At 46.7% G+C, this 24452-nt stretch overlaps 1 protein-coding gene across 1 annotated transcript in view; it reads left to right on the forward strand.

Annotated features, from left to right (window-relative positions):
• The first annotated feature begins 920 nt into the window (after positions 1 to 920).
• LOC307076870 (transmembrane protein 131-like) overlaps positions 921 to 24452 on the forward strand; it is a 55688-nt gene continuing 32156 nt past the window's right edge. Inside the window, exons 1-14 of the mRNA XM_079738087.1 lie at positions 921 to 1059; positions 2432 to 2493; positions 3836 to 3870; positions 15099 to 15167; positions 16232 to 16352; positions 16932 to 17048; positions 17937 to 18059; positions 18555 to 18635; positions 19436 to 19586; positions 21182 to 21238; positions 21580 to 21641; positions 22040 to 22148; positions 22432 to 22540; positions 24221 to 24374. Coding sequence (XP_079594213.1) covers positions 951 to 1059; positions 2432 to 2493; positions 3836 to 3870; positions 15099 to 15167; positions 16232 to 16352; positions 16932 to 17048; positions 17937 to 18059; positions 18555 to 18635; positions 19436 to 19586; positions 21182 to 21238; positions 21580 to 21641; positions 22040 to 22148; positions 22432 to 22540; positions 24221 to 24374 — 1359 coding nt within the window. The 5' untranslated portion in view covers positions 921 to 950. The remainder of the gene's footprint in view (positions 1060 to 2431; positions 2494 to 3835; positions 3871 to 15098; positions 15168 to 16231; positions 16353 to 16931; positions 17049 to 17936; positions 18060 to 18554; positions 18636 to 19435; positions 19587 to 21181; positions 21239 to 21579; positions 21642 to 22039; positions 22149 to 22431; positions 22541 to 24220; positions 24375 to 24452) is intronic.

Below are 24452 nucleotides of genomic sequence, written 5' to 3' on the forward strand. Positions count from 1 at the left end.
AATTGAATTGTTATGCAAAGAAAATGTCATTCAATCTAGTTAATTCCATCAATTTAGGCCAAAAATATACAACATAAAAAGTATCTTCGTCAAAAAGGAGACATTCTCTTCACGGATGACGACATGTGTCTGTTTGGCCCTAGAGGTCAGAGGTCAGAGGTCGAGGAGGGGGAATGCGCACTTACGCCGTTAAGGTTGAACCCGTGTCTTAATTTAGATTTGGCTCTGCTGCCCTCTGCAGACGATTTTTCAGAGGGGGATAATCGCGCACGGATATTGACAAATGTATGAACGAATGAATGAATGAATGAATGAATGAATGAAGGATAAATTGTTGGTGTGTTGAATTTGTTGGTGTGCACAAAAGCTAAACTATTTCTAAATAACAATTTTTATTGTTATTTCTAAATTATTTTATAAATAAAAAAAACGAATAGAAAATAAGTGCTGTCATATTACTGCCGTTAAGGTTAAATAATTACAGCGTTACAACAATGAAGCAATCATATATTTGGTTAAAAATCCCTTCAAAGACAAATTAAATAGGGCTCAAACAACATAATCATAAGATATAAATAAATTATAATATAGGCTAATATAACATGCATAACATTTTTTTTTAAATCCTTATGTATATTTTTCGTATTTATATATATATTTTTTTTTTACAAAAGTCAACAATACAATAACCCTATTTATGAAATAAAATATATAAAATACTAAAAATCTTTAATTTCCTTTATTTCTACCCCAAAACAAACGCGGTGTCGAATTCCTCAACGCCGCGACGCTCTTGCGCCGCGCCAACGCGCCACCGCGCTGCCCGAAAACGTCCACGAAGACACGGCGCGTCACCGTCGCCCCGCCTCGCGCTGCCGCTGCTCATGTTCGGGGAGGAGCGCGAGACACTGATTCAGAGAGCGCAAGCTAGCGCGTAGTACACACAAGAAATGGCGCAAGCTGAAAGATTCCCAAACTTCGCTAACTTCGCGACGCGCGCCATGTTCGCTCGGATATTACTGCTCGCGGTTTTTCGCGCGGCGCAGGCAAACAAGCAAGGTTTGTGAGTCCGTTCCGTGGCTCAACTTGGACTGTGTGTATGTGTTGTTGTTGTGTGTGTGTGTGTGTGTGTGTGTGTGTGTGTGTGTGGCCGTTAGCCTAGCCGCATTAGCCCAACACAGCCAGGCTAACGTTAGTTGCTCGCTATCCCCCGTGGACCCGACTATCCTAACCGCGTCAAAGTTTAACAAAACGACCTTGAAGCCGGGAGTCTTGGCTCGGCTTAGCAGCAGTACACCGCGCCGCTGTAGCCGCCGTAGCTCGTTAGCTTAGCATCAACTAACCGCAGTGGTAGCGGAGGTCGCTGGTTAGCGTCGGCGTTAACGTTAGCGCTGACCGCGGTGTTAGTGGAGGATCTCTGCCTGGGACGTGACAGGGTGGCGGTACCCCCCTCCGGTGTAGCTCGCTTGTTAGCATTAGCTCGCTACTTAGCGCTAGTGTCGGTGTTTGGGTCGTGACAGGACGTTTAGCAGGGCAGGTAGACCCCCCTTGGGCTAGCCCCCCCTGGTCCTTGACTTAAAGTGGTGTCTGTGTGTTCACTAGTAGAGGAGGGTCCGCCTCGGCTCTTCAGGAAGTTATTAATAGTGACGTACTGATTGGTGACACACACACACACACACACACACACTTTGACATGAACACTCTTAAACACACACACAAACCCACACACAGAGAAGACGTCCTTTTAACTTTAAAGGACTAGTTAACCCCCCCCCCATACTAAACGCTGCGTTTAGTTTAGTCCTGTGTGTGTGTGTGTGTGTGTGTGTGTGTGTGTGTGTGTGTGTGTGTGTGTGTGTTGTGTATGTTCTAGCTAGTTTGCTTTCTGCAGGCTACTTCAGCCAGTGGTGGGGGGTGTGTGTGAATGTCAGGCCATATTGTAAAAGTGCTTTGAGTGGCCACTGGTTAGAAAAGCGCTATGTACACACACTACCGTTCAAAAGTTTGGGGTCAATTGAAAATGGCCTTATTTTTTAAAGAAAAGCACAGAAGATAACATTAAATGAATCAGAAACACATGTCTACGTCTAGACATTTTTAATTTGGTAAATGATTATTCTAGCTCCAAACGGCTGATTTTTAATGGAATATCTACATAGGTGTACAGAGGCCCATTTCCAGCAACCATCACTCCTGTGTTCTAATGCTACATTGTTTAGTCTTGTTAAAAGGCTAATTTATGATCGGAAAACCCTTGTGCAATTATATCAGCACAGCTGAAACTTGAATAAAAGTGTGCGTTTTAATGGAGAACATGAAATTGTCCGGCTGACCCCAAACCTTTTTACGGTAGTGTACATGCAGTCCGTTTATCGTGCGTTTACTACTCTGGTTTTAATTACTTGCGCCTTGCTTGTTGTATTCTCCACAGCTTTTATCCAGACAGACACCATCCTAGAGGTGTTTCACTTTGGTGATGAAGGCCTCCTTCAGGTAAGGTCAGCTATGTACACCTCATGTGAACCTCCACAGACATACAGGCGACATGTGGCTCAGGAGGTAGAGCAGGTTGGCTGCTAACCAGAAGGTCGCTGGTTCGATCCCCGGCTCTTCCCAGCTGAGTGTCGAGGTGTCCCCGAGCAAGACGCCTCACCCTGACTGCTCCTGACGAGCTCGCTGTCGCCCCGAGGGGTCGACTCTGCTGTCGGTGTATGAATGGGTAAATGTGTGTGTATGAATGGGTGAATGTGTGTATGAATTGGTGAATGTCATTCATACACACATTAGTTAGAACAGCGCTGTATAAATGCAGTCCATTTACAGACGCGAGGAGGAACAAACTATCTGTAGCGCGTCCTCTTACCTGTTCATATCATTGGGGAGTGAAGTCCAGGTCAGTATCCCACTGTACAGCCAGCCCTCCCCTCACTATCTGTTTTTACTACACATCCTATCTTGTTTGGGAAGTAGGGGAAGTAAAGGTACTGACACCGTCGGTCTGGGCCACAGCCTCGCTGAAGCAGGATGTGTTTGTTGGTTATTACCATTTAGAAAAAGGGAAGTTTGTTAAGAAGCCGGCTTTAGCTTGCTTCTGCCTTCTGATTGTGATTCTGGAATTGGTGTGTGTCTGTGTTTTTCTTTCATTGGGTTTGAGTCTGTTCTATTTGGCTTGAGTCTGTTGGGTTAGAGTCTGTTGTGTTGGGCTTGAGTCTGTTGTGTTTGGCTTGAGTCTGTTGTGTTAGGCCTGAGTCTGTTCGATAGGGGCTGAGTCTGTTCGATAGGGCCTGAGTCTGTTCGATAGGGCCTGAGTCTGTTGTGAGTCGGCTCCATGTGTAAGTTGCTCTCCCCATATGACCATGGCCTCCACCGGGCCCCGGCTCCTCCATTATTCACCAGGGCTCGGGTTTATGTTAAGGCCTCACGTGAGGTATAGGATGGACCCCAACCAAACAAAAAGGTGTGTGTGTGTGTTTATCCCTTCCCTGTGTGTTTGTGTTTCCCTTCCGTGTGTGGCGTCATTGCGTTTGTGTGTGTTTCCCTCAGATATGATAGACGAGAGGATCTACCCTTAAATAAGTCTGTGCTTCTAAAGAGTAGAATCTCAGACATGAACTAATAGTTCCTAGTTCTTCCTTTCCAGTGTGTTTGTGTGTCTGTATGTTTGTGTGTGTTTGCGTTTGTCTCTGTGTGTTTGTGTGTCTCTTTCTGTGTGTATGATTGTGTGTCTCCTTGTGCATGTGTCTCTGTTTGTGTGTGTCTCTCTTTCTGTCTGTGTGTGTCTGTGTGTTTTCGGTTGTGTCCTGTCCCCTGACGTTATCGCTCTTCTGTGTTACAGGCAGAGCCAGACATAAACTCATATCACCACAAAAGGTAAGACACACTTTTAAACACACAAACACACTTGTTATGCAGGTTAAAAGATTGTTCTAAAGAAGCAGTCTTTTTTGTCGTCGTTGCTGTTCTTGTTGCGTTGCGTCTGGTCATGGATATAGGTTTCTGTATCGCGTGTAGATGAGATGATGTGTTTCCGGCAGTCTTTGGTTGGAGTCTGTTATTATGAAGGGTGTCCTCGCAAGAGATGACGTCAACTAAATGTCTTTCCTGTCGAAGATTCAAGGTCAACCCTGGTTTTCAGACTGAGTCATCACTTTGTATGTTTATACGTCCTGGCACTTAATGTACATCTTATTGTATGTTGCACGTCCTGGCTCTTAATCTACACACTTATTGTATGTTGTACGACCTTGCACTTAAATATAGTACTTGGCATCATGTAGCGTCTTATCCTAGCCAGTTGTACACGGGGAATGGGTTAACCTAGAGATTGTTAGTGCTTGGCACTTGGTTCTATGAACATCCTTACTGTACCGACAGATATATTTTGTTGCTTCTCTTTCTTCTGACAAATTGACTTATTGTAAGTCGCTTTGGGTAAAAGCGTCTGCTAAACGCCCTCAATGTCAATCCCTAAATCCTTTCTTATAATGTGCTTTTTACCAGGAAAACGTCAGCAATTTACCTGCACATTTGAGGCATTCATGCGTCGGGAGCCAGTTATATTACTGCGTTTTTAAAAGGGCAGTGTTGTGGATTCGTACTCGCACACACACACGTGCGACATACCAGCCACCGGGGCCACACCTTGTGCTGCCGACCAGAGCAGCTGTCACTGCATCGTTGCGTTTGATTGGCTGCTGTGGGGTGGCGGTGGTGATCTCTACACCATCTGTCACGCCATGTGCGACAAGTCAACCGGCTGACCTGAAGACATTTCTAAAGTCAAGTGTGAAGAAGTCCTGGTGGGGGTTCTAGGAAGTGTGTGTGTGTGTGTGTCTGGTTGCATGTACTCAGAAGCGGCCATTTGCATTTGGAATAAAAGGTCTCTGTGTGTGTGATTCCCATTTGTGTGTGTGTGTGTGTCAGCCTGTTTGTGTAGTAGTGCACGCAAACAGAAGTGGACATGTGCATTTTGTTTAAAAGGTGTGTGTCTGCACGTTTTGAGTTTGTGTGACTCTGTGTATTTACATTTTCAAGGGATTTGGGTTGGCTGGCAGATGTGTACACTGGGGTCTGTGTGTGTGTGTGTGTGTGTTTTGCAATCCGGTCTCGTCCAAGCAGTGCGATGGGAAAGGTGTGTGTGTGTGTGTGTGTGTGTGTGTGTGTGTGAGACCTGTTTGTACAAGTCTGTCTTTCCTGTTTGTTTGTTGTATGTTGTGTGTGTTAGCTATCTTCCGTGTGTGTGTGTTTGTGTAGCTGTGCAGGCATACAGATGTGTGTATATGTGTGTGTGTGTGTGTGTGTGTCCGTGAGCGATGGATTTGACTAGGACGTATGGCTCGCTGAGGCCGCGATTAGCATATTATGGGCTGGCTCTGGGCCCTGATCACATGAAGGTAATGGTCCGAGATCATGTGACTTGTAGTGCGGTCATTTGCCTACTCAGGTGTTGCCCCTGGATACCGTATACAAATTTGTACCAAGGTGTGTTTGCGAAACACATCTGGGACAGATGCTGTGTCCCTCAATCATCGGGTGCCAGACTTCCGAGTCAAAAGTCAAAGATCTCCCAGCTTTCTTGCGGCTTCTCTCGGAGGCACGCCCCCTTTTTGTCTTCATCTTTCGGAAATCTGAGAGTAGACTGAGAGCAGTGATGACGCTCTCAACAAAATGGCTGCGCCCGCGAAGAGATTTATTTTCTTTGTATTTCTACCACGTTGGTAATTTTACTGTTGATTTTAAATGCTCTTGCACACTTGATTACATTGCTACTTTATTCCGGTCACCAAGTTATACATTGCATGGTCTTGCTGTGCGTGCAATACAATGTAAAGTTGTATTGTTTGTTTTCAGGCTGGTTTGCTAAAGAGGTAATGTAGCTAATAATAAACAACGACTAGGCAATTTCATGACACAATCACAAAGACTAACAGGAACGCTATAAATGCTCTGAGACCGGAAAATGACGTCAAAAGTGCAACTAGGAAGGCTTGCGTCCAAGGATTCAGGAACACACCAATAGAGTCCACAACGCACACGCCACACACACGCTTCAGTTTTATGTCTGCAAATTATCTGTGTGTGTGTGGGTGTGGGTGTCAGGGTGGGTCTGTGTAGAGGGGTGGGAGTCAGGGTGAAGAGGTGTGTGTGTGTGTGTGTGTGTGTCAATCAAGGTGTGTGTTTGTGGTTGTCAATCAGTGTGTGTGCAATGTTTGTGTCAGTCACGGTTTGTTATTTTCGCATTGATAGTCTATGCGACCCTTCTAACCCATTAAACAATAAACATGGCAGCAAGCGGTTCACGAGTGGCTTCACGTTGGTGCATACTCCCGAATGTTCTTATTTTTTTATGAATGAAGACACCTGCATGCAAGAATAAGTCCACATCTGGGTGTAGGCTACAAGAGTGATAAACTATTTACAAGTCCAAAAACGGCAACATATTCTTTATTTTGCTGACCACTTGTTTTTTATGCAGACAAAAGCCTCGTAAGGACAGTTCCTCTGCGTCTCTCTCGTAGATCACACCATCTTTCAACCTCTTTGTTTAATACGACTGCATCACCTTCTCTCAGATGATCAGCAGCTTGCGGATTTCACTTTCTCTCCAGTTAGAACTGCTCATGATCATATCGCTGTGTTTGGTCGTGGAGACAGCGCAGCGATATGATCATGAGCAGATCATGATCATTAGGGCAAATTGGGGTGTGTAAAACGGGGAGTGTAAATGTGTGGGCCGTGAAAAAGGCGTGCAAGAGAGAGCGGGCTGTATCTGAGTAGAACGGCTCCAAATAAGCAACAAAGTCAGTAAAGTGTCAATGTGTTCTGTGTTGTTCTCCATTGTTGATCTAGTAAGCAGCGGACGCTTGCTGATGACATATAACAGTGGTTCTCAACCTTTTTTGAGCAAACGCCCCCCTGACCTTACCCTGATCCACTGGCGCCCCCTCCCCCCAAATAAATAAATAAATAAAGAGGTACAGTGTCAAACAGACTTGGGCACGTTACAGATGGCCTAGTGTGAGTGCGCCCTAAGAGACTTCTCTCTCCGACATGTGTCTGTGTGTGTGTGTACATGAGCGTGTGTTTTAGTGTGTGAGTATGTGTGAGTGTGTTTGAGTGTGCGTGTGTTTTCGTTTTGTGTGGTGTGTGTGTGTGTGTGTGGCCTAGTGAGTAGCAGACCCTTGGTGTTTATATGAGGGCGAGGGGGGCGTGAAGGCATTGCTGTGTTTGGCTGAAGGGTCGGAGGCGATGTGGATGTAAAGACGGGTGTAAAGAGAGCTGCACTGAGTGGCAAATGTCACGTTATTAATGTGTGAAGGGGAGAGCTCATGGTGTCTTCACACACGTGAGGACACAAGCTTAGACACACATCCAAGCGGACACACACACGCACATGCGCGGACATGCAAGTGGACACACACGCGTGCGCAAACGCTGTACAATCTATTCTTTATGATCACTACTCTGCAGAGTTGGTCGCTGAAAACACGTCCCTTGCTCTGCTGTCACGTGTTTTCAGACAGAGCAGGTTCGCAATCCGTTGCACAAACTTTGATGGAGCTAAACTACATCCACTCACCCTCCCTCCCCGAAAAAAGATTGATTGCATTGTATGGTGTCCTGTTTTTTTTGTGGGCCTGTGTGGATGAGCCACACCTCACCACAGTCTGATTGGAGTCTGATTGGATGCTTGGTGGGTGATGCTGCACACCTGTTGCACATTGAGTCATCACAGGTTTGCACAGGTTAAACCAGCCGTCACCACACAGCCACCCTCACACACACAAACAGACAGGGAGAGAGCTCCTGCATGTCATTGTGGAGCACCAGGTCATGCAAACCTTACAACAAAAAGCTTCAACAACTCCACCCTGCCTCCTGTGTCTGGAGGAGACTAGTAAAGTCACCCTAGGTGGAGTGAGGCAGCCTCCTAGGTAGAGTAAAGCCTGATTTCCACCGGGGACGTAAGCGCCGCGGAATGGCTGCGCCGCGCTCACCGCTGCTGATCGCTGCCACTCTAATCAATGAAACCATTTCCACCGGGCGCGCTGCGGAACGTCTCAGCAGCGTCCCAGGAGCGGCACGCCGCGCCGCAGCGCTATCATTCCGTAGCACTTCTATTTTTGATGCGAGCCGTTGTTGAACCGCGTCAATTTCAACAGAGCAGATCGAGCCGGGCAGGAAGTGAAATAGTAAAAGCCATAGAGCCTGGTCAATTTTCAAAATAAAACACTATACTCATGTAGCCTATCACAACTTCACATCAACATTACGTCATGACCTGTGGAACCAGGTCAGCAGTCAATCAATCAAAGGGTCTCAGAGGGTCGGCAACATGGACGACGAGAGACTGATGGTCGAAGTGGAGCAACATAAAATAATTTATGAAATAAATCCTCCTTTTTAAGGACAATGTCAGAACGGACAAAGCCTGGCATTTAATTGCAGTAGTTTTGGGAGTGGAAGGTTATCGCGTGATCTCGTGATCTCGCGTGAATACAGCTGGCTCGCAAGGCAGCGCTACACTGACGTTAGGTGCCCGGTGGAAATTGATGCAGGGCAGAGTTCGCAGCCGTTCCGCGGCGCGTACGTCCCCGGTGGAAATCAGGCGTAAGGCAGCCTCCTAGAGGGAGTGAGGCAGCCTACTAGGAAGAGTGAGGCAGCCTCCTAGGGGGAGTGACGCAGCCTCCTAGGGGGAGTGAGGCAGCCTCCTAGGGGGAGTGAGGCAGCCTCCTAGAGGGAGTGAGGCAGCCTCCTAGAGGGAGTGAGGCAGCCTCCTAGAGGGAATGAGGCAGCCTCCTACAAGGGGAGTTAGGCAGCCTCCTACAGGGGGAGTGAGGCAGCCTCCTACAGGGGGAGTGAGGCAGCCTCCTACAGGGGGAGTGAGGCAGCCTCCTACAGGGGGAGTGAGGCAGCCTACTAGGAGGAGTGAGGCAGCCTACTAGGAGGAGTGAGGCAGCCTCCTACAGGGGGAGTGAGGCAGCCTCCTACAGGGGGAGTGAGGCAGCCTCCTACAGGGGGAGTGAGGCAGCCTCCTACAGGGGGAGTGAGGCAGCCTCCTACAGGGGGAGTGAGGCAGCCTACTAGGAGGAGTGAGGCAGCCTACTAGGAGGAGTGAGGCAGCCTCCTAGGGGGAGTGAGGCAGCCTCCTAGGGGGAGTGAGGCAGCCTACTAGGTGGAGTGAGGCAGCCTACTAGGTGGAGTGAGGCAGCCTACTAGGTTGGGTGAGGCAGCCTCCTAGAGGGAGTGAGGCAGCCTCCTAGAGGGAGTGAGGCAGCCTCCTGGGGGGGGTGAGGCAGCCTCCTGGGGGGGGTGAGGCAGCCTCCTGGGGGGGGTGAGGCAGCCTCCTGGGGGGGGTGAGGCAGCCTCCTAGGGGGGGGTGAGGCAGCCTCCTAGGGGGGGGGTGAGGCAGCCTCCTGGGGGGGGTGAGGCAGCCTCCTAGGGGGGGGTGAGGCAGCCTCCTAGGGGGGGGTGAGGCAGCCTCCTAGGGGGGGGTGAGGCCGCCTCCTAGGACTGGTGTAGCACAAGCTTTGCCTCACAGCTCTAACCTCAGAGCACAGAGTGTCTGCGCTTCGACGGCGGAAATGCTGGCCTGCAACCACGTCTGCACGCTTAAGGCTTCTACAGAGCTGTTGCAACACAGATGACGTCCTGTCCTACCGCCCCCACCCGCCATCCTCCAGCTCAAACCCTGAGCCGGCCGCAGGGCCATCTGCACGCAGCTCAACATGCTTCTATACACACACAAACACACACACACCACATTTACATTTCAATCAAGGCGTTTATTAGAAACTTTTCTCCAAAGCAACTTACAATAAGTCCATTAGTCAGAAGAAAGAGAAACAACAATATATCTCTGTCGGTACAGTAAGGCTGTTCATAGAACTAGGTGTCAAGCGCTAAGAATCACTAGGTTAACCCATTCCCCATATGCAACACTGATAGCTACGATAAGACGCTACAGCATGCCAAGTAGTGTTTTTAAGTACAAGGACGTACAAACATACAATAATTGGGTAACGCTATAGTGCTTGTCGCTCTCTGCCCTGCCCTTGACTGTGTTTCCAAGAAAATGAACCACCTCCTGCCCCCTTGACACTATCCCTCCCTCCCTCCTCCAGGCTGTTTCAAATGACATCCTGCCATTTCTCACTGCACTAATTAACTCCTCCCTCACTTCTGGCATTGTTCCAACGTCTTTCAAGACTGCCAGAATAAAGCCTCTCCTCAAAAAACCAACCCTTGATACCACTGACATCCAGAATTACAGACCGGTATTTCTTCTTTCATTCCTCTCTAAAACATTGGAATGTGCCGTCGCTAACCAACTGTCCTCCTCCTCCTATCTCTCATCTAACAACCTGCTTGACCCTCACCAGTCAGGCTTCAAAAAAGCACACTCCACTGAGACGGCTCTCCTTGCGGTGACTGAGTCCCTCCGTGCGGCCAGAGCCTCGTCCCTCTCATCGGTTCTCATTCTCCTTGACCTGTCTGCAGCATTTGACTCTGTGAACCACCAGATCCTCCTCGCCACTCTCGCCGAACTTGGCATAGCTGAATCTGCCCTTTCCTGGTTCACATCCTACCTGATGAATTGCACTTATCAGGTAACATGGAATGGCTCCTTGTCCAAACCTTGCACGCTTGATACAGGTGTCCCTCAAGGCTCTGTACTGGGGCCTCTTCTGTTCTCCCTCTACACCAGATCTCTGGGCTCTGTAATTACATCCCACAGCTTTTCCTATCACTGCTATGCTGACGACACTCAGCTATTTCTCTCTTTTCCCTCATCTGACAAAGCCCTGATTGCAACACGCATATCTGAATGTCTGGCAGAAGTCAGCACCTGGACAACTGCCCATCACCTGAGGCTTAACCTCAACAAGACTGAGCTCCTCCTAATACCAGGGAAAGATTGCCCACACATGGACTTACTGGTCACTGTTGAGAACATCACTGTATCTCCTTCTCCAACTGCCATAAACCTTGGTGTAGTGTTGGACAATCAGTTATGCTGCACCGCAAACATCACTGCGGTGGCCCGATCCTGCAGATTTGCACTTTACAACATCCGCAGGATCCGGCCCTTCCTCACAAGGGAAGCAGCTCAGCTTCTAGTCCAATCACTGGTCATCGCCTTGACTACTGCAACTCGCTCCTGGCTGGACTCCCTGCCTCTGCAATTAAACCCTTGCAGCGCATCCAGAATGCGGCAGCGCGCCTTGTGTTCAACCTACCAAAGATCTCACATGTAACCCCCCTCTTCCGAGACCTCCACTGGCTCCCTGTAATAGCTCGCATCAGATTCAAGATGATGGTGCTGGCATACAAGGCAGTCGATGGGACTGCCCCTGCCTACCTCCAAGCATTAGTAAAGCCACACACCCCAGCTCGATCCCTCCGCTCAATTACCTCAGCTGGACGTCTGGTACCGCCATCGCTAAGAGCAAGCAAAGGTCGATCAGCAAAGTCACAACTTTTCTCTGTTTTGGGACCTCAGTGGTGGAACGAGCTCCCTACCGATGTCAGGATCGCAGAGTCGCTCACCAGCTTCCGCAAAAGACTCAAAACTCACCTGTTCAGAGTTCACCTCGACTCTGCATAGAAACCAATGCACAGCCACCATTGAATGTTGTACGTCCTTGCACTTGTACATTGCACTTATTCAAGGTACTTAATTGTGTAGCATCTACAGTAGCTGCTATCTTTGCTTTACACAGGGAATGGGTTAGCCTAGCGATTGTAATACTTGCACTTGGTTCTATGAACATCTTTACTGTACCGACAGCGATATATTGTTTCACTTCTTATGACAAATGTACTTATTGTAACAAATGCACTTAATGTAAGTCGCTTTGGATAAAAGCGTCTGCTAAATGCCCTAAATGTAAATGTAAAATTAACGTGCACTCTCTCGAATGTGGTTCCTGTTTTTCGGTGTGTTGTGAACGTTTTCCTCTTTTTTTTATTTTTGGTGTCAATCTGATATGAAAGATGACGCAAAACTGTAGATCTAGTCTAATTGAGAGCGTTGCGTTTCCGAGAAACTTTACCCGTGTGTGTGTGTGTGTGTGTGTGTGTGAGACTGTGCGCATGTGTGACTGTGCGCATGTGTGTGTGACTGTGTGTGTGAGACTGTTTGTGTGTGAGAGACTGTGTGACACTAGGGACACTAGATGGTCTTTTGTAGTACATTTAGTTTCATTTTTCAAATGTCTCCAAAACATATCAAACCCGAGTCCTCTGCACATTCAGTCCCAGGACCTTCCGGTCTTTTCCTGGATGGCTTGCAGACAGGCGATCCACTAGATCGCCTCCCGCCTTGGGCTGAACGCTTTGGGGAAATAATCTAATTGCGATTATTTTGACCATATTTTCTTTATGTTGCGTATTATTCACAAAAAAAACAACATTCTTTAGTATGACCAACATAACATTGGAAGCAGTCAACATAAAAACTGCAAATTCCTTTAGGCCAGGCCGATGTGTTGAGATTAATTTATATTATAACTTCTTTATTTAACTATTGTATTGTAAAATAAAAATAAATGAAACGTTCTGATTTCCAGTCAGTAACGGTAACAAATCTTTTATTATTTATTTTTATCGCTGCCTTTGCGATTTGCATATTGCGTTCTATTACATAGAGCTTTCGATTTGAATTTGATTAATCGTTCAGGCCTACCGCCAGGCAGAGAGAGAGAGACCGCACCTCTCTGTGGACGACTCGGAGGCCACGCTGCTGCTGCTCTATGAGTCCCAGTATTCACAGCCCCGGCTCTGTTTGCCTGCGGGGACAGTGGGAGCTGCACAAACATGCAGACGGGTGTGCAGGCTGCACGCGGACACACACACACACACACACACTGGCATGTATATACACACAAACACACGCGGGCATATATATATTTACACACACACACGCGCATACACACGTTTGCATACACACACACGCATGCACGCATACGTACGGACACACACACACACACACACACACACACACACACACACACACACACACACACACACACACACACACACACACACACACACACACACACACACACACACACACACACACACACACACGCGGGCATAAACACACGCGGGCATAAACACACGCGGGCACGCACACGCGCGAGCTGACATACACACACGCGTGCGTTGACATACACACACACGATGAGAGGCGCAGGCAAATGCAAGTGGACGCACACTCATGTGCAGAAGCGTGCAGGAGGACACGCGCAGACACTCTGCCTCATGTGTGCACGAGGCAGAGTGAAGGGCAGAGCGGTCCAGGGGGCTCCCGGAGCTCCTAGTCCCGCCTCCTCCGCAAGGTCAGGTCCAAGGTTTTATTGGACAGTTCAGATCTGTGTAATGCTCCATCAGATGTACATTTTAAAAGAAAATAAGACTCATTGGTTTGTTTTAGAGAATCTGGTTTTAATATTCAACGATAATAATAATAATTAATAATATAATGATACAAATATATATATCAGCCCTGTGTGCAAGCATTTGTTTCTGTGTGAACTCAAAGGGTACAAGGTGCTTTTGGCCTCTGAGTGAGCAGGTGTCACTTATTCACAATAATCACGTCATAATCAACCATTAGTCTAATCATTAATGCCTGCGCTGATAGGCAAGTTCCCCGTATCACACCAAGCTCAACATTCTATTTCTAGATAAGACTTGATGCAACAGGCCTGCTTACTACAATGTTAACAAAAAAACGATTATTGAAATACACATTTCTGTCATTTGCGCAACATCCTTGCACTTCAATCAACCGTGACTGGTACCATGACAACTTCTGCTACTTATTTAAACTTTTTTTAAAATATTTTTATTTTTATTATCTTATTACTTTATCTTGTATTGTTGCTGCGATTTGGCTGTGGAGGAACCAATCCGAAGAATTTGAATCTTGTGTAGTTAGTGTACAGTAAGATGTAATAAAAGCAATTCTGATTCTGATGCTTTTAGTGTTTTAAACTCTGCAGCACTTTTAAAACCACTTTTTAAACCGTTTTCTCATGAGCATCTGCTAATCTGCACCATCACCATGACACATTTAACCAGGCCCTGTTTCTTCGCTGGCGTTCCAACGAGCCACCGAAAGATTTACAGGAACTGCGTCGATAACAACAAACATATACGCTATCTCTCTCGAGTTGTGAAAACCACACATTTGACAGTTTGTTCTCTCTCTCGTGTGTCTGTTGGTATCAGCCCATCTGCCACAGCTCTGAACCTCCCAAGGTCTTCTCAGTATTCAGCGGTGCTCTAAAGAAATGCTTGGAATACTGGCTTTTCCTGCACCTTCAGGGGGCGACAGTAGCTCAGGAGGTAGAGCGGGTTGACTGGTAACCTGAGGGTTGCTAGTTGGATCCCCGGCTCATCCTAGCTGAGTTTCGAGGTGTACCTGAGCGAGACGCCTCACCCTGACTGCTCCTGACCAGCTGGCTCTCGCCCTGAGGCGTCGACTCCGCCGTCGGTGTTTGATTGAGTGAATGAATGGTTGTAAGTCGCTTTGGATAAAAGCGTCAACAAAATCCCCTAAATATATATATATATATATATATATATGTTTTTTTTCTTAAAACACCTTAAATTCCATGTAGGCCTTTTATGTTTCATAATTTCCCTCGTTTTGGACAGGGTCTGTTCCTGCATCTTAAAACACCTTAAAATCGATGAAGGCTGGTCCATGTTTCAATCATTTCCTGTGTTGTGGACTGGGTTTATCTGGTACTATGGGCCGTAATGTATGCTAATTACACAGGAACATCATTCTGGTTCCACAGGGCTTGTGGACATATATTCGCCAATATATCACATGTACACACACACACACACACACACACACACACACACACACACACACACACACACACACACACACACACACACACACACACACACACACACACACACACACACACACAGGTGTTTGCTCCATGTGTTTAAACATGGAGCAAAGGCAGAGCAGTGTCCATCCCCCAGGCTTCTAACTCTCTCTCTCTCTCTCTCTCTCTCTCTCTCTCTCTCTCTCTCTCTCTCTCTCTCTCTCTCTCTCTCTCTCTCTCTAGCTTCCCCCTTCCTGGAGGCAACAGCAGGCCCATACGGTTCGAGCCGCCAATGCTGGACTTCCACGAACAGTGAGTAGCTAACCGCTAGTCAGCAAGCGTAGCATTTGATCTACGTTAGCTGAACCATTCGTGCTGAGTGTACGTAAAGGGTTGCGTATTCAGTTAACATAGCTCAAAAGCTACATACAAAGCTACACGTTGGTTAGCGTACGTACTCACAAAGCGTAAGTACGCTAAGCAACACATAGCAAACCAACATGTAGCAACACATAGCTTTTCAGCTACGTTAACTGAATTAACTAGCGTCAAAGCAAAGGACATCACAATGCATCTTTTGACAAATGCGCAGTAGTCAAAGTGAACTTTATTGTTGATTACACCGTGCAACAAGTAATTACACAAAAAAACAACAAATAAACCACATATACAGACAGACATAGTGCATACATTATACATTATACATATATTGTTCTGCTGTATGTTATTCAGGTGCAATAATAAAGGTGCAATATAGTAAAGTGCAAAAGTAGGCATCAAGTTTATTATTATGATTATTATACTGCCCCTGGTTCTGCTAATGTCAGACCCATTGAGTAAGTAGAAAGTGTGTCTTTGGCTCCAAATAGTAAACATCCATACATCAAACTGTGTGAGCTTAAGCAGTTTACTCAGACAAAGGTACATTATTCCCTCTGTGTGTTTTGGGTTGGTAAATGTTTGCATTGCAGCTGCTTTGCATTAAATGCAAATCTCTAATTCACAGCATTTTAATAACATCTGCTCCCATTAAAGTCAACCTGCCCCTGGGGCCTGTGTCTCTGCAAACTGCTAAAGCACACACACTTTGATGTATTGGTGTTTATTATCATGAGGCAAAGACACAGCTTTCATCAATAATCACCCGATGTAAAACTGTTACTGAATACTAATGGCGTGTGTGTGTATCTCTATCTGTGTGTGTTTGTCTTTATCTCTATCTGTGTGTTTGTGTGTGTGTGCGTCTCTCTCTCTATCTGTGTGTGTATCTCTATCTGTGTGTGTCTCTCCCTCTATCTGTGTGTGTGTCTCTATCTGTGTGTCTCTCCCTCTATCTGTGTGTGTCTCTCTCTGTCTATCTGTGTGTGTGTTCCCAGGCCGGTGGGGATGCCCAAAATGGAAAAAGTTTATTTGCACAATCCCAGCCCAGAAGAAATCAGCCTGATTTCGATATCAGCCACAACGGCGCATTTCCACGCGTCGTTTTTTCAGAACAGGGTAAGGACCCCCCCCCTCCCCCCCGTGCTCTGACTAACGACTCCTCCTCATGTGGGGTCCGTGGCCCCGCTGTGTGTTTTTAAATGCTACCGCACCATGTGTTGTCTTTGAAAATCTCTCCTCAAAGTAGAGACATCTGTAGCAACCTACGGTTTAGTTCTGCCCTAAGTCGTTCTTGCATGCTAGTTGTCTGTTTTGTTTCAAATAAAGTTATGCTACTCACTCACTCACTCACTCACAGAAACACACTCACTCACAGAAACACACTGACTCACTCAAAGAAACTCACTCACTCCCACACTTACATCCTGGCACTTAATATACGGACATATTGTATGTCACACTTAGTTATAGTACTTTGTTGTGTAGCATCTTATCCTGGCTATCTTGGTTGTTGACGGGAAACGGGTTAAACTAGTGTTGTTAGTGCTTGTCACTTGGTTCTATGAACATCCTTACCACAGTGATATATTGTTGATTTTCTTTTCTACTTATTGTAAGACGCATGGATAAAAGTGTCTGTTAAATGTAAACATTGAAACTGCCCTGACTCTCGCTCCTTCTCCTGTCTCTCCCCAGATAATCCCGCCGGGGGGGAACACGTCGTTCGACGTGGTGTTCCTGGCGCGGGTGGTGGGCAACGTGGAGAACACATTATTTATTAACACCTCCCACCACGGGGTCTTCACATATCAGGTGGGTCCCCGTCGCCATCATCATCATCATCATCATCATCATCATCATCATCATCATCATCCTGTCGCTTGGAGAGTTTTACGTTTACATATCATTAGCCGCATAGCATAATCGATATTATCATATCATACTCTTCAGCCATAGGCTAGTTAATTATCATACTCTACAGCCATTGGTTGTTTAATTATCATACTCTACAGCCATTGGTTGTTTATTTATCATCTCTTCAGCCATTGGTTGTTTATTTATCATAGTTTTCAGCCATTGGTTGTTTATTTATAATACTCTACAGCCATTGGTTGTTTAATTATCATCTCTTCAGCCATTGGTTGGTTATTTATCATAGTCTTCAGCCATTGGTTGTTTATTTATCATACTCTACAACCATTTGTTGTTTAATTATCATCTCTTCAGCTATTGGTTGTTTATTTATCATAGTCTTCAGCCATTGGTTGTTTATTTATCATACTCTACAGCCATTGGTTGTTTAATTATCATCTCTTCAGCTATTGGTTGTTTATTTATCATAGTCTTCAGCTATTGGTTGCGAGGGGTTGGACATAATATCTATACAGCGATATATCGTCGCCTTCTTATTGCAATACGAGAATCGATTCACTGCCGCTAAATATCGATATAATTAATATTTTCTTGTTGTTTTTTAAGAATTTCTATTGCATTTTTATGCTTTATTCGTAAATAGTTAGACAGGAAATATAGCCCCAAATATCGTAATTTATATCGTGAACCTGTCGTATTCTCGTATTTTGGGCAAATTGTGATTTCTAACCTAAATCTACTCTCTTAACGCTAGTGATTCACTGCGCCTCATCGGCTGAATCCTAAGCCTTGACCTGTGACCCCCTTACCTTGACCTTTGACCCCCAGGTGTTTGGCGTGGGGATCCCCAACCCATACCGGCTCCGCCCCTTCATCGGGGCGAGGGTCCCGGTCAACAGCAGCTTCTCCCCCCTAATCAACATCCACAACCCCCACAGCGAGCCGCTACAGGTGAGGAGGGAGGGAGGGAGGGAGGGAGGGAGGGGGGAAAGTGAGGAGGGAGGGAGAGGGAGAGAGAGCTTCTTCCCCCTCATCAACATCCACAATCCCCACAGTGAACCACTGCAGGCGAGGAGGTGGAGTGAGGGAGAGAGTGGGGAGGGGGAGAGAGGGGAAGAGGGAGTTGGTGTGAGATGGAAACACACAGAGGGAGACAGACGGACAAAGACAGAGAGAGAGAGAGAAAGAATACTTTCAGTCTCTCTCTTTCCGTCTTGCTTAGATATAGATTACATATAATGCACTGAAATGTTAACAGTCGGCTCCATGCTAAGAACACACAACAAAGACTGACACAAAACAACCGACAAGTGCGGTTGCTCAAATAGATTTATAGATATCTCTATCTCTATATATCTCTATCTCTATTATAAATATATATCTATATGTATATGTCTCTACACTGAATGCATGAATGCATGTATGACTGACCTCCTTTGTCCCCAGGTGGTGGAGATGTACTCCAGTGGGGGGGACCTCCATCTAGAGCTGCCCACGGGGCAGCAGGGGGGCACAAGGCACTTATGGGTGAGAGCTCACTCGCTCACTCACTCACTCACTCACCCAATCAACCGCACACACACATATACAAGCGTGCCCAAATATACTCACTCACTCACTCGTTCAATTGATCACTCACTCAGTCACTTACTTGCTCGCTCGCTCACACACAAATACAAACGCACACACTCACACACATCAGCAAGCACGCAAACACATACACAGACACACACACACACACACCAGGAACAGAGCTGCCTTGTGTCCGTCCGTAGCACATGCTGTGAGTCGCAGCTCATTTCATCAGACTGCTGCTGGTCTTAAAGGAAAGTACATGTTTCAAATAGCCTCCAACCAAAGTGAGTGTCCTGCAAATCCCTGAGTGATCTGAGATCATGCAGAAGCTGGTCCGGCGAGGTTCCTCTGCGGCCTATTGTCAGCACAAATACTCACTGCTGCATTACTGTCACTCAAATTCAATTTTATTTGTTCAGTCCTTAATCACAGGCCAAGTCTCAAAGGCTTCACAGGTCGTATATTTATCCCCCCGACCCTAGCCCCCCAAAGGGCAAGAAAAAACTTAATTAGCAAGGAAGAAATCTTGAGGAGGAACGTAGAGTGGTGGACCCCTTCTTCCAGGCATGATCAGGAGTGCAATGGGTGCCATGATTTACGTACACACATACATACCTACATATACAGTATATACAGGCAAAGCATTTTAGATCTGTGATGGGGGCTTGCCGGTCCCGACAACTGCGTAGTTTTGGCACCCCTGGATTCTCCCTTGCTGACTACGCCCTCCTCCCTCCCTCCAACCCCAACAGGAGATCCCTCCGTTTGAGACCAAGGGGGTGATGCGGGCCAGCTTCTCCTCGCGAGAGGCCGACAACCACACGGCCTTCATAAGGATCAAGACCAACGCCTCGGACCCCGACCAGTTCATCATCCTGCCTGTGGAGGTGGAGGTCACCGCCGGTACGACCCCCCGTGTCCCAGACCCCCGGGGGTCACCAGTCTCTCCGGAGGGGTTGAGGGCTTACGGGTTTAGGGGGAGGCTCTGATTGGTCGAGGAGGATGGGTTGAGGGCCGAATTGTGTTGTAGTGGTGGTGGACATGAAGGGCCCTATTTTAACGGTCTGAAACGCAAGTGAGAAGCGCCAAGCGCAAGTAGCTTTGTGGGCGGTTCTATGGCGATGTCGCTATTTTACCGGCGCAAAAATGACTCTTGCGCCCGGCGCAAATCTAAAAACGGTTGGCCTAATTACCCTTTGGTGTGGTTTGGGCATAACGTGCAATAAACCAATGAGAGTGCCAGCTCCCATCCCCTTTAAGAGCCATGAGCGCATTTGAATCTGACGAGTTGATATTTTGACAACGCGTCTGCAGTCTCCGATGAGACTGATGCACATGAATTTCAAACTTCAAATGGCTCAGTTTATGGCCAAATAATATGGCCTAATTCACACATGGAATAAGGTTTTCTTCCACAACTTCAGAAAAACTGAGTCCTCAAATAAATTTCGGCAAGAAAAACTTAACACACATGATATGCGGTAACTGTAGTTCTATTTATTGATATACGCAATACATTATCTTATCAGTATTGTATGCATTATCGTTATTGACTTGTGTTTCTAATATGCATGTGTCCCCCCGTTAATATACATTGCCATGGACTGTATTATGCGTTACGTTTTTAGTTTGCGTGTGTTTAAACAGATGGACGCACACACGCGCACCCGCATTCATTCATTCTTTTTAACACTCACTCGCGGTAAAACAATGTTTTCTTACGATCAAATACTCATCAATCCTAAAAGTTATGGCCATGTACACGATGTCTGTGTCAAGAAAGTGTCTTATTACCGCTATATCAGCTGTTCTTTTCCAAATAATTTACCAAGAATGTGTGGCTAGGTAGATGAGAGAGGCAAAGTGTATGCGCGAGGTGCGCAAGCAACATTATGCATGCACCCTTAAAATAGCATCTGAACAACGCGCCACTGACTTTAAACCAGGTATTTCCTGGTTTGTGGCGCAAGTGGTTTCTGAAACTGCAAAATAGCACCAGGGAACGTTTGCGCCAGAACACGCCTCCTCCTTTCATCGAACCGCCCCTTGGGGCCCAAGATCATTCCCTAATTTACCGACACGTGGCGCAGGAGGGAAAAGAACGCTCTGCGCCAGTTGCAAACTAGCAACAACACATGCGCCAGTGAGAGTCAATTGCGCCGGATGCAAGATAGAGCCCGAAGTCTGACTGTCGGTCTGTCTCTCTCCCTCTCTTTCTCTATCTATCTCTCTCGCGCTCTCTCTGTCTCTTTGTAAGTCTGTTTATGGGGAGTTTGAGGTCCTTCTCTCATCACAAGTGACGAATCTGGCTGCTGTGATCTCTGCTGTGATTCTCTCTCTCTCTTGCTCTCTCTCTCTCGCTCTCTTGCTCTCTCTCTCTCTTGCTCTCTCTCTCTCTCTCACTCTAGCTCTCTCTCTCGCTCTCTCTCACCTACATTGCTATTGTCACTCTGAACCGGGGTTGGTTCTGACTCTGCTTGTGTCTGGTTGGTCCACAGCTCCTGGGATATACTCCTCCATAGAAATGTTAGACTTCGGTACTCTCCGCTCACAAGGTAACGCAGCCCTCCCTCAGACACGCCCATCCAAACCTTCCATAACAGCTCAGGATGTATTGAGGTTTGATGTTTGTGTACCAGGGTGTAGAGGTGTGTGTGTGTTTGTGTACCAGGGTGTAGAAGTGTGTGTGTGTGTGTGTGTGTACACCAGGGTGTAGCGTTGTGTGTTGGGAAGAGATAAGTAGACAAAGTCAATGTGTTTTCTTTCATGTTCAGTGATGATGATGTGTGTGTTTGTCATCTTGACTCTCACTCGGATCGTCGCCCTCTACAGATAAAGTGATGATGATGTGTGTGTTTGACGTCTTGACTCTCACTCTGATCGTCGCCCTTTACAGATAAAGCGAAGCAGTTGAATTTACACCTGCTCAACTCGGGCTCAAAAGACGTGCAGATTACGGTGAGTGGTCCGACACAACGTCTCTCTCTCTCTCTCTCTCTCTCTCTCTCTCTCTCTCTCTCTCTCTCTCTCTCTCTCTCTCTCTCTCTCTCTCTCTCTCTCTCTCTCTCTCTCTCTCTCTCTCTCTCTCTGCCCAGCCGGAGACATTTGAACTCAAAGTCGCCTACTAACTAGGATGGGTTTCATCTTAGACATTGCCACTTTAACAATATAGAATACATTATGAACCATTCATAGTCTTCACTATAAGCCTGTAGTGAGTGTCTCCGGCTAGCCATCCTTTTCTATTAGTAGAATGAAAGATAGATTAAAATGCAACGGTGGTGCTAAAGGTTAAACCTTGCTGTTGTCTTGTTCTGAGTCCTAATCGCGAACTCTTCTGTTCCGATCTCTGCCAGAGTATCAGAGCCAGTCCGGCCAACGAGGCCGTCACGATAGACTTCAAGGCAATCACGCTCAAAGCCGGGGAAAATAAATATACCAAAGTCGCAAGTATTAGTTTTGATGGTAGGTTGAAAAACGGGAACTCCTTGATACACTTGGTGTGTGTGTGTGTGTGTGTGTTTGTCTGTGTGTCTGTGTGTGTGTCTCTGGATGTGTGTGACTGTGTGTGTCCCTATGTTCATGTGTGTTTAGCAAGGTACACTGTTAGCTAAGTTACACTCTTAGCATAGGTACATTGTTGGCATTGTTGTTGTTAGAATTGCTGGCATTGTTGTCCTTAGCATTGTTGGGATTGTTGTTGTTAGCATTGTTAGCATGCTTTGTGTTTGTGTGTTTCTCCTCCCAGCCTCCAAGGTCCAGAAGGCGTCGCAGTCATTGGGGAAAATTACCGTCAAAGCAAAAGAGAAGAGCTACTCAAAGCTGGAGATACCGTACCAGGCTGAGGTCCTGGACGGGTAAGTGTGTGTGTGTGTGTGTGTGTGTGTGTGTGTGTGTGTGTGTGTACCAGGGTGAAGAGGTGTGTTAGGGCTGGGCACTATGGACCAAAAGTCATATCTCGATATCTTTAAGCAGAATGTCGATATAAGATAAATATCGATATTTGTTGACGCAGTAACATAGTTGCTCTTGCCGCGCTCCAACTCGTCATTCTACATCGGTGGCGCCGCTGTGCTCTCATTTCCAGCCTGCCTGCGTCGCTGTGCTTGTTGACCTGCCTTGCTGGGGGGGTGCTGGCCCTGTTGCTAGGTTATTTGTTTATGTTATATGTTTGGGTCTCGCGGAGTGAGAAACCGTTAAGTTAGTTACCGTGGAGTTACCGTTATTACTATACCTACCTGCCGTTTGTGTTTACTGTTACTATTCCTACCGTTCGGAATTGCATACAGTTTGATGGTTAAATAAACCGTGGACTAGACACTGCCTCTGCCTCGTATTTGAGAACATTACAATATAATATATAATATCACGGCCAAAAGCTGTGTGCGGCTCCGGAATATTATGAATCATTACGACTGCGTCGGGCTCTCCGATGTCTCTGGTTCTTCCTCTTCCTCATTAATCTGAAGCACAGAATTTAATCACGACATGGAGCGACACCCGCCAAGGGTGTCCGGGAGTCCGCAATAATTTTGGGACAATTGTTGTACTGCCTTTATCGGAATAAAAAATATTTAATATCGAGACAGCTTAAGATTTTGCTTCGTGCATGCATTTTTGAGCACTCTTCATATTGCATCTTGTGGTGATGCTGCAAGTGATAGAAGAGGTTGGTCGTACTCAACCCTTTAGTTGCGACAGATTTGTAGCACTCTCTACAAATATACCAGATTCTGTAATTCGTTGGACACCTTGAACCCAAACCATTCCCAAACTATGAAGCCATTTGTCTTCCGCTTACATACAAGCTCATCGGCGCCGTGTTTGCCGGCGGACTCCGGATCCCAGTGACGTGAGTGGAAGGGAGGCCGGGCTGCGTCAGAGTTACGAAATAGCAGGGGGCAGGAGCGGTTCGAAACTGCTGTTATTTGGAACAAATGTGCTGTACTTTCAACGCAAATTAAACTATATTACGATGTTGACGATAGCGTCTCTTTCCATATCTCGTTTGAAAAAGTATTGATATATTTAATACATCGATATATCGCCCAACCCTATTGTGTGTGTGTGTGTGGAGGGGAACTTTTCGTAAAAAGCTTAAAAATTGTGTGCACAAATACGAAAACCTACAGACTGATAAACAGCGCAATAACATAAAGGAGAAATAAAACAAATATGAGTCATGTGATTCATGATTCTCTGTTGTAGTTTTACTGATAATTTGAGAAATGACTGGTTCTTCCTCTTTCTCTTTGGTGTTTGTGTGTGTATGTGTGTGTCCCTGTGCGTGTCTGTCCCTGTTTGTGTGTCTTTGTATGTCCCTGTGTTTGTGTGTTTTGTCTGTCCACTCTTGTGTGTGTATGTTTATGTCCCTGTGTATGTATGTCCCTGTGTGTGTTCCTCTCTCTGCCTCTGTCTCTCTCTTTCTCCCTCTCTCTCTGTCTCTCTCGCTCTCTCTGTCTCTTTCGCTCTCGCTCTCCCTCCCTCCCTCTCTCTCTCTCCCCCTCCCTCCCCCACCCCCCCTCTCTCTCTCTCAGGTATCTGGGCTTCGACCATACCGTCACCCTGTTCCACATCCGTGACAGCGTGACGGAGGTGCTGGTGAAACCCATCCACCTTACCAACACCTTCCACTTCGCCATCCGCGTGCACCATGTAGCCCTACCTGACGACGCCAGCGCCATGTTCAAGGTTACACCACCACCTGCACCACCCACAACTCCACCACCACAAACACCAACACCTCCCTTAAAGCCACCAGCACCACTA

Source organism: Pollachius pollachius (genome assembly GCF_949987615.1).
Source record: "Pollachius pollachius genome assembly, chromosome: 6".
NCBI lineage: Eukaryota > Metazoa > Chordata > Actinopteri > Gadiformes > Gadidae > Pollachius > Pollachius pollachius.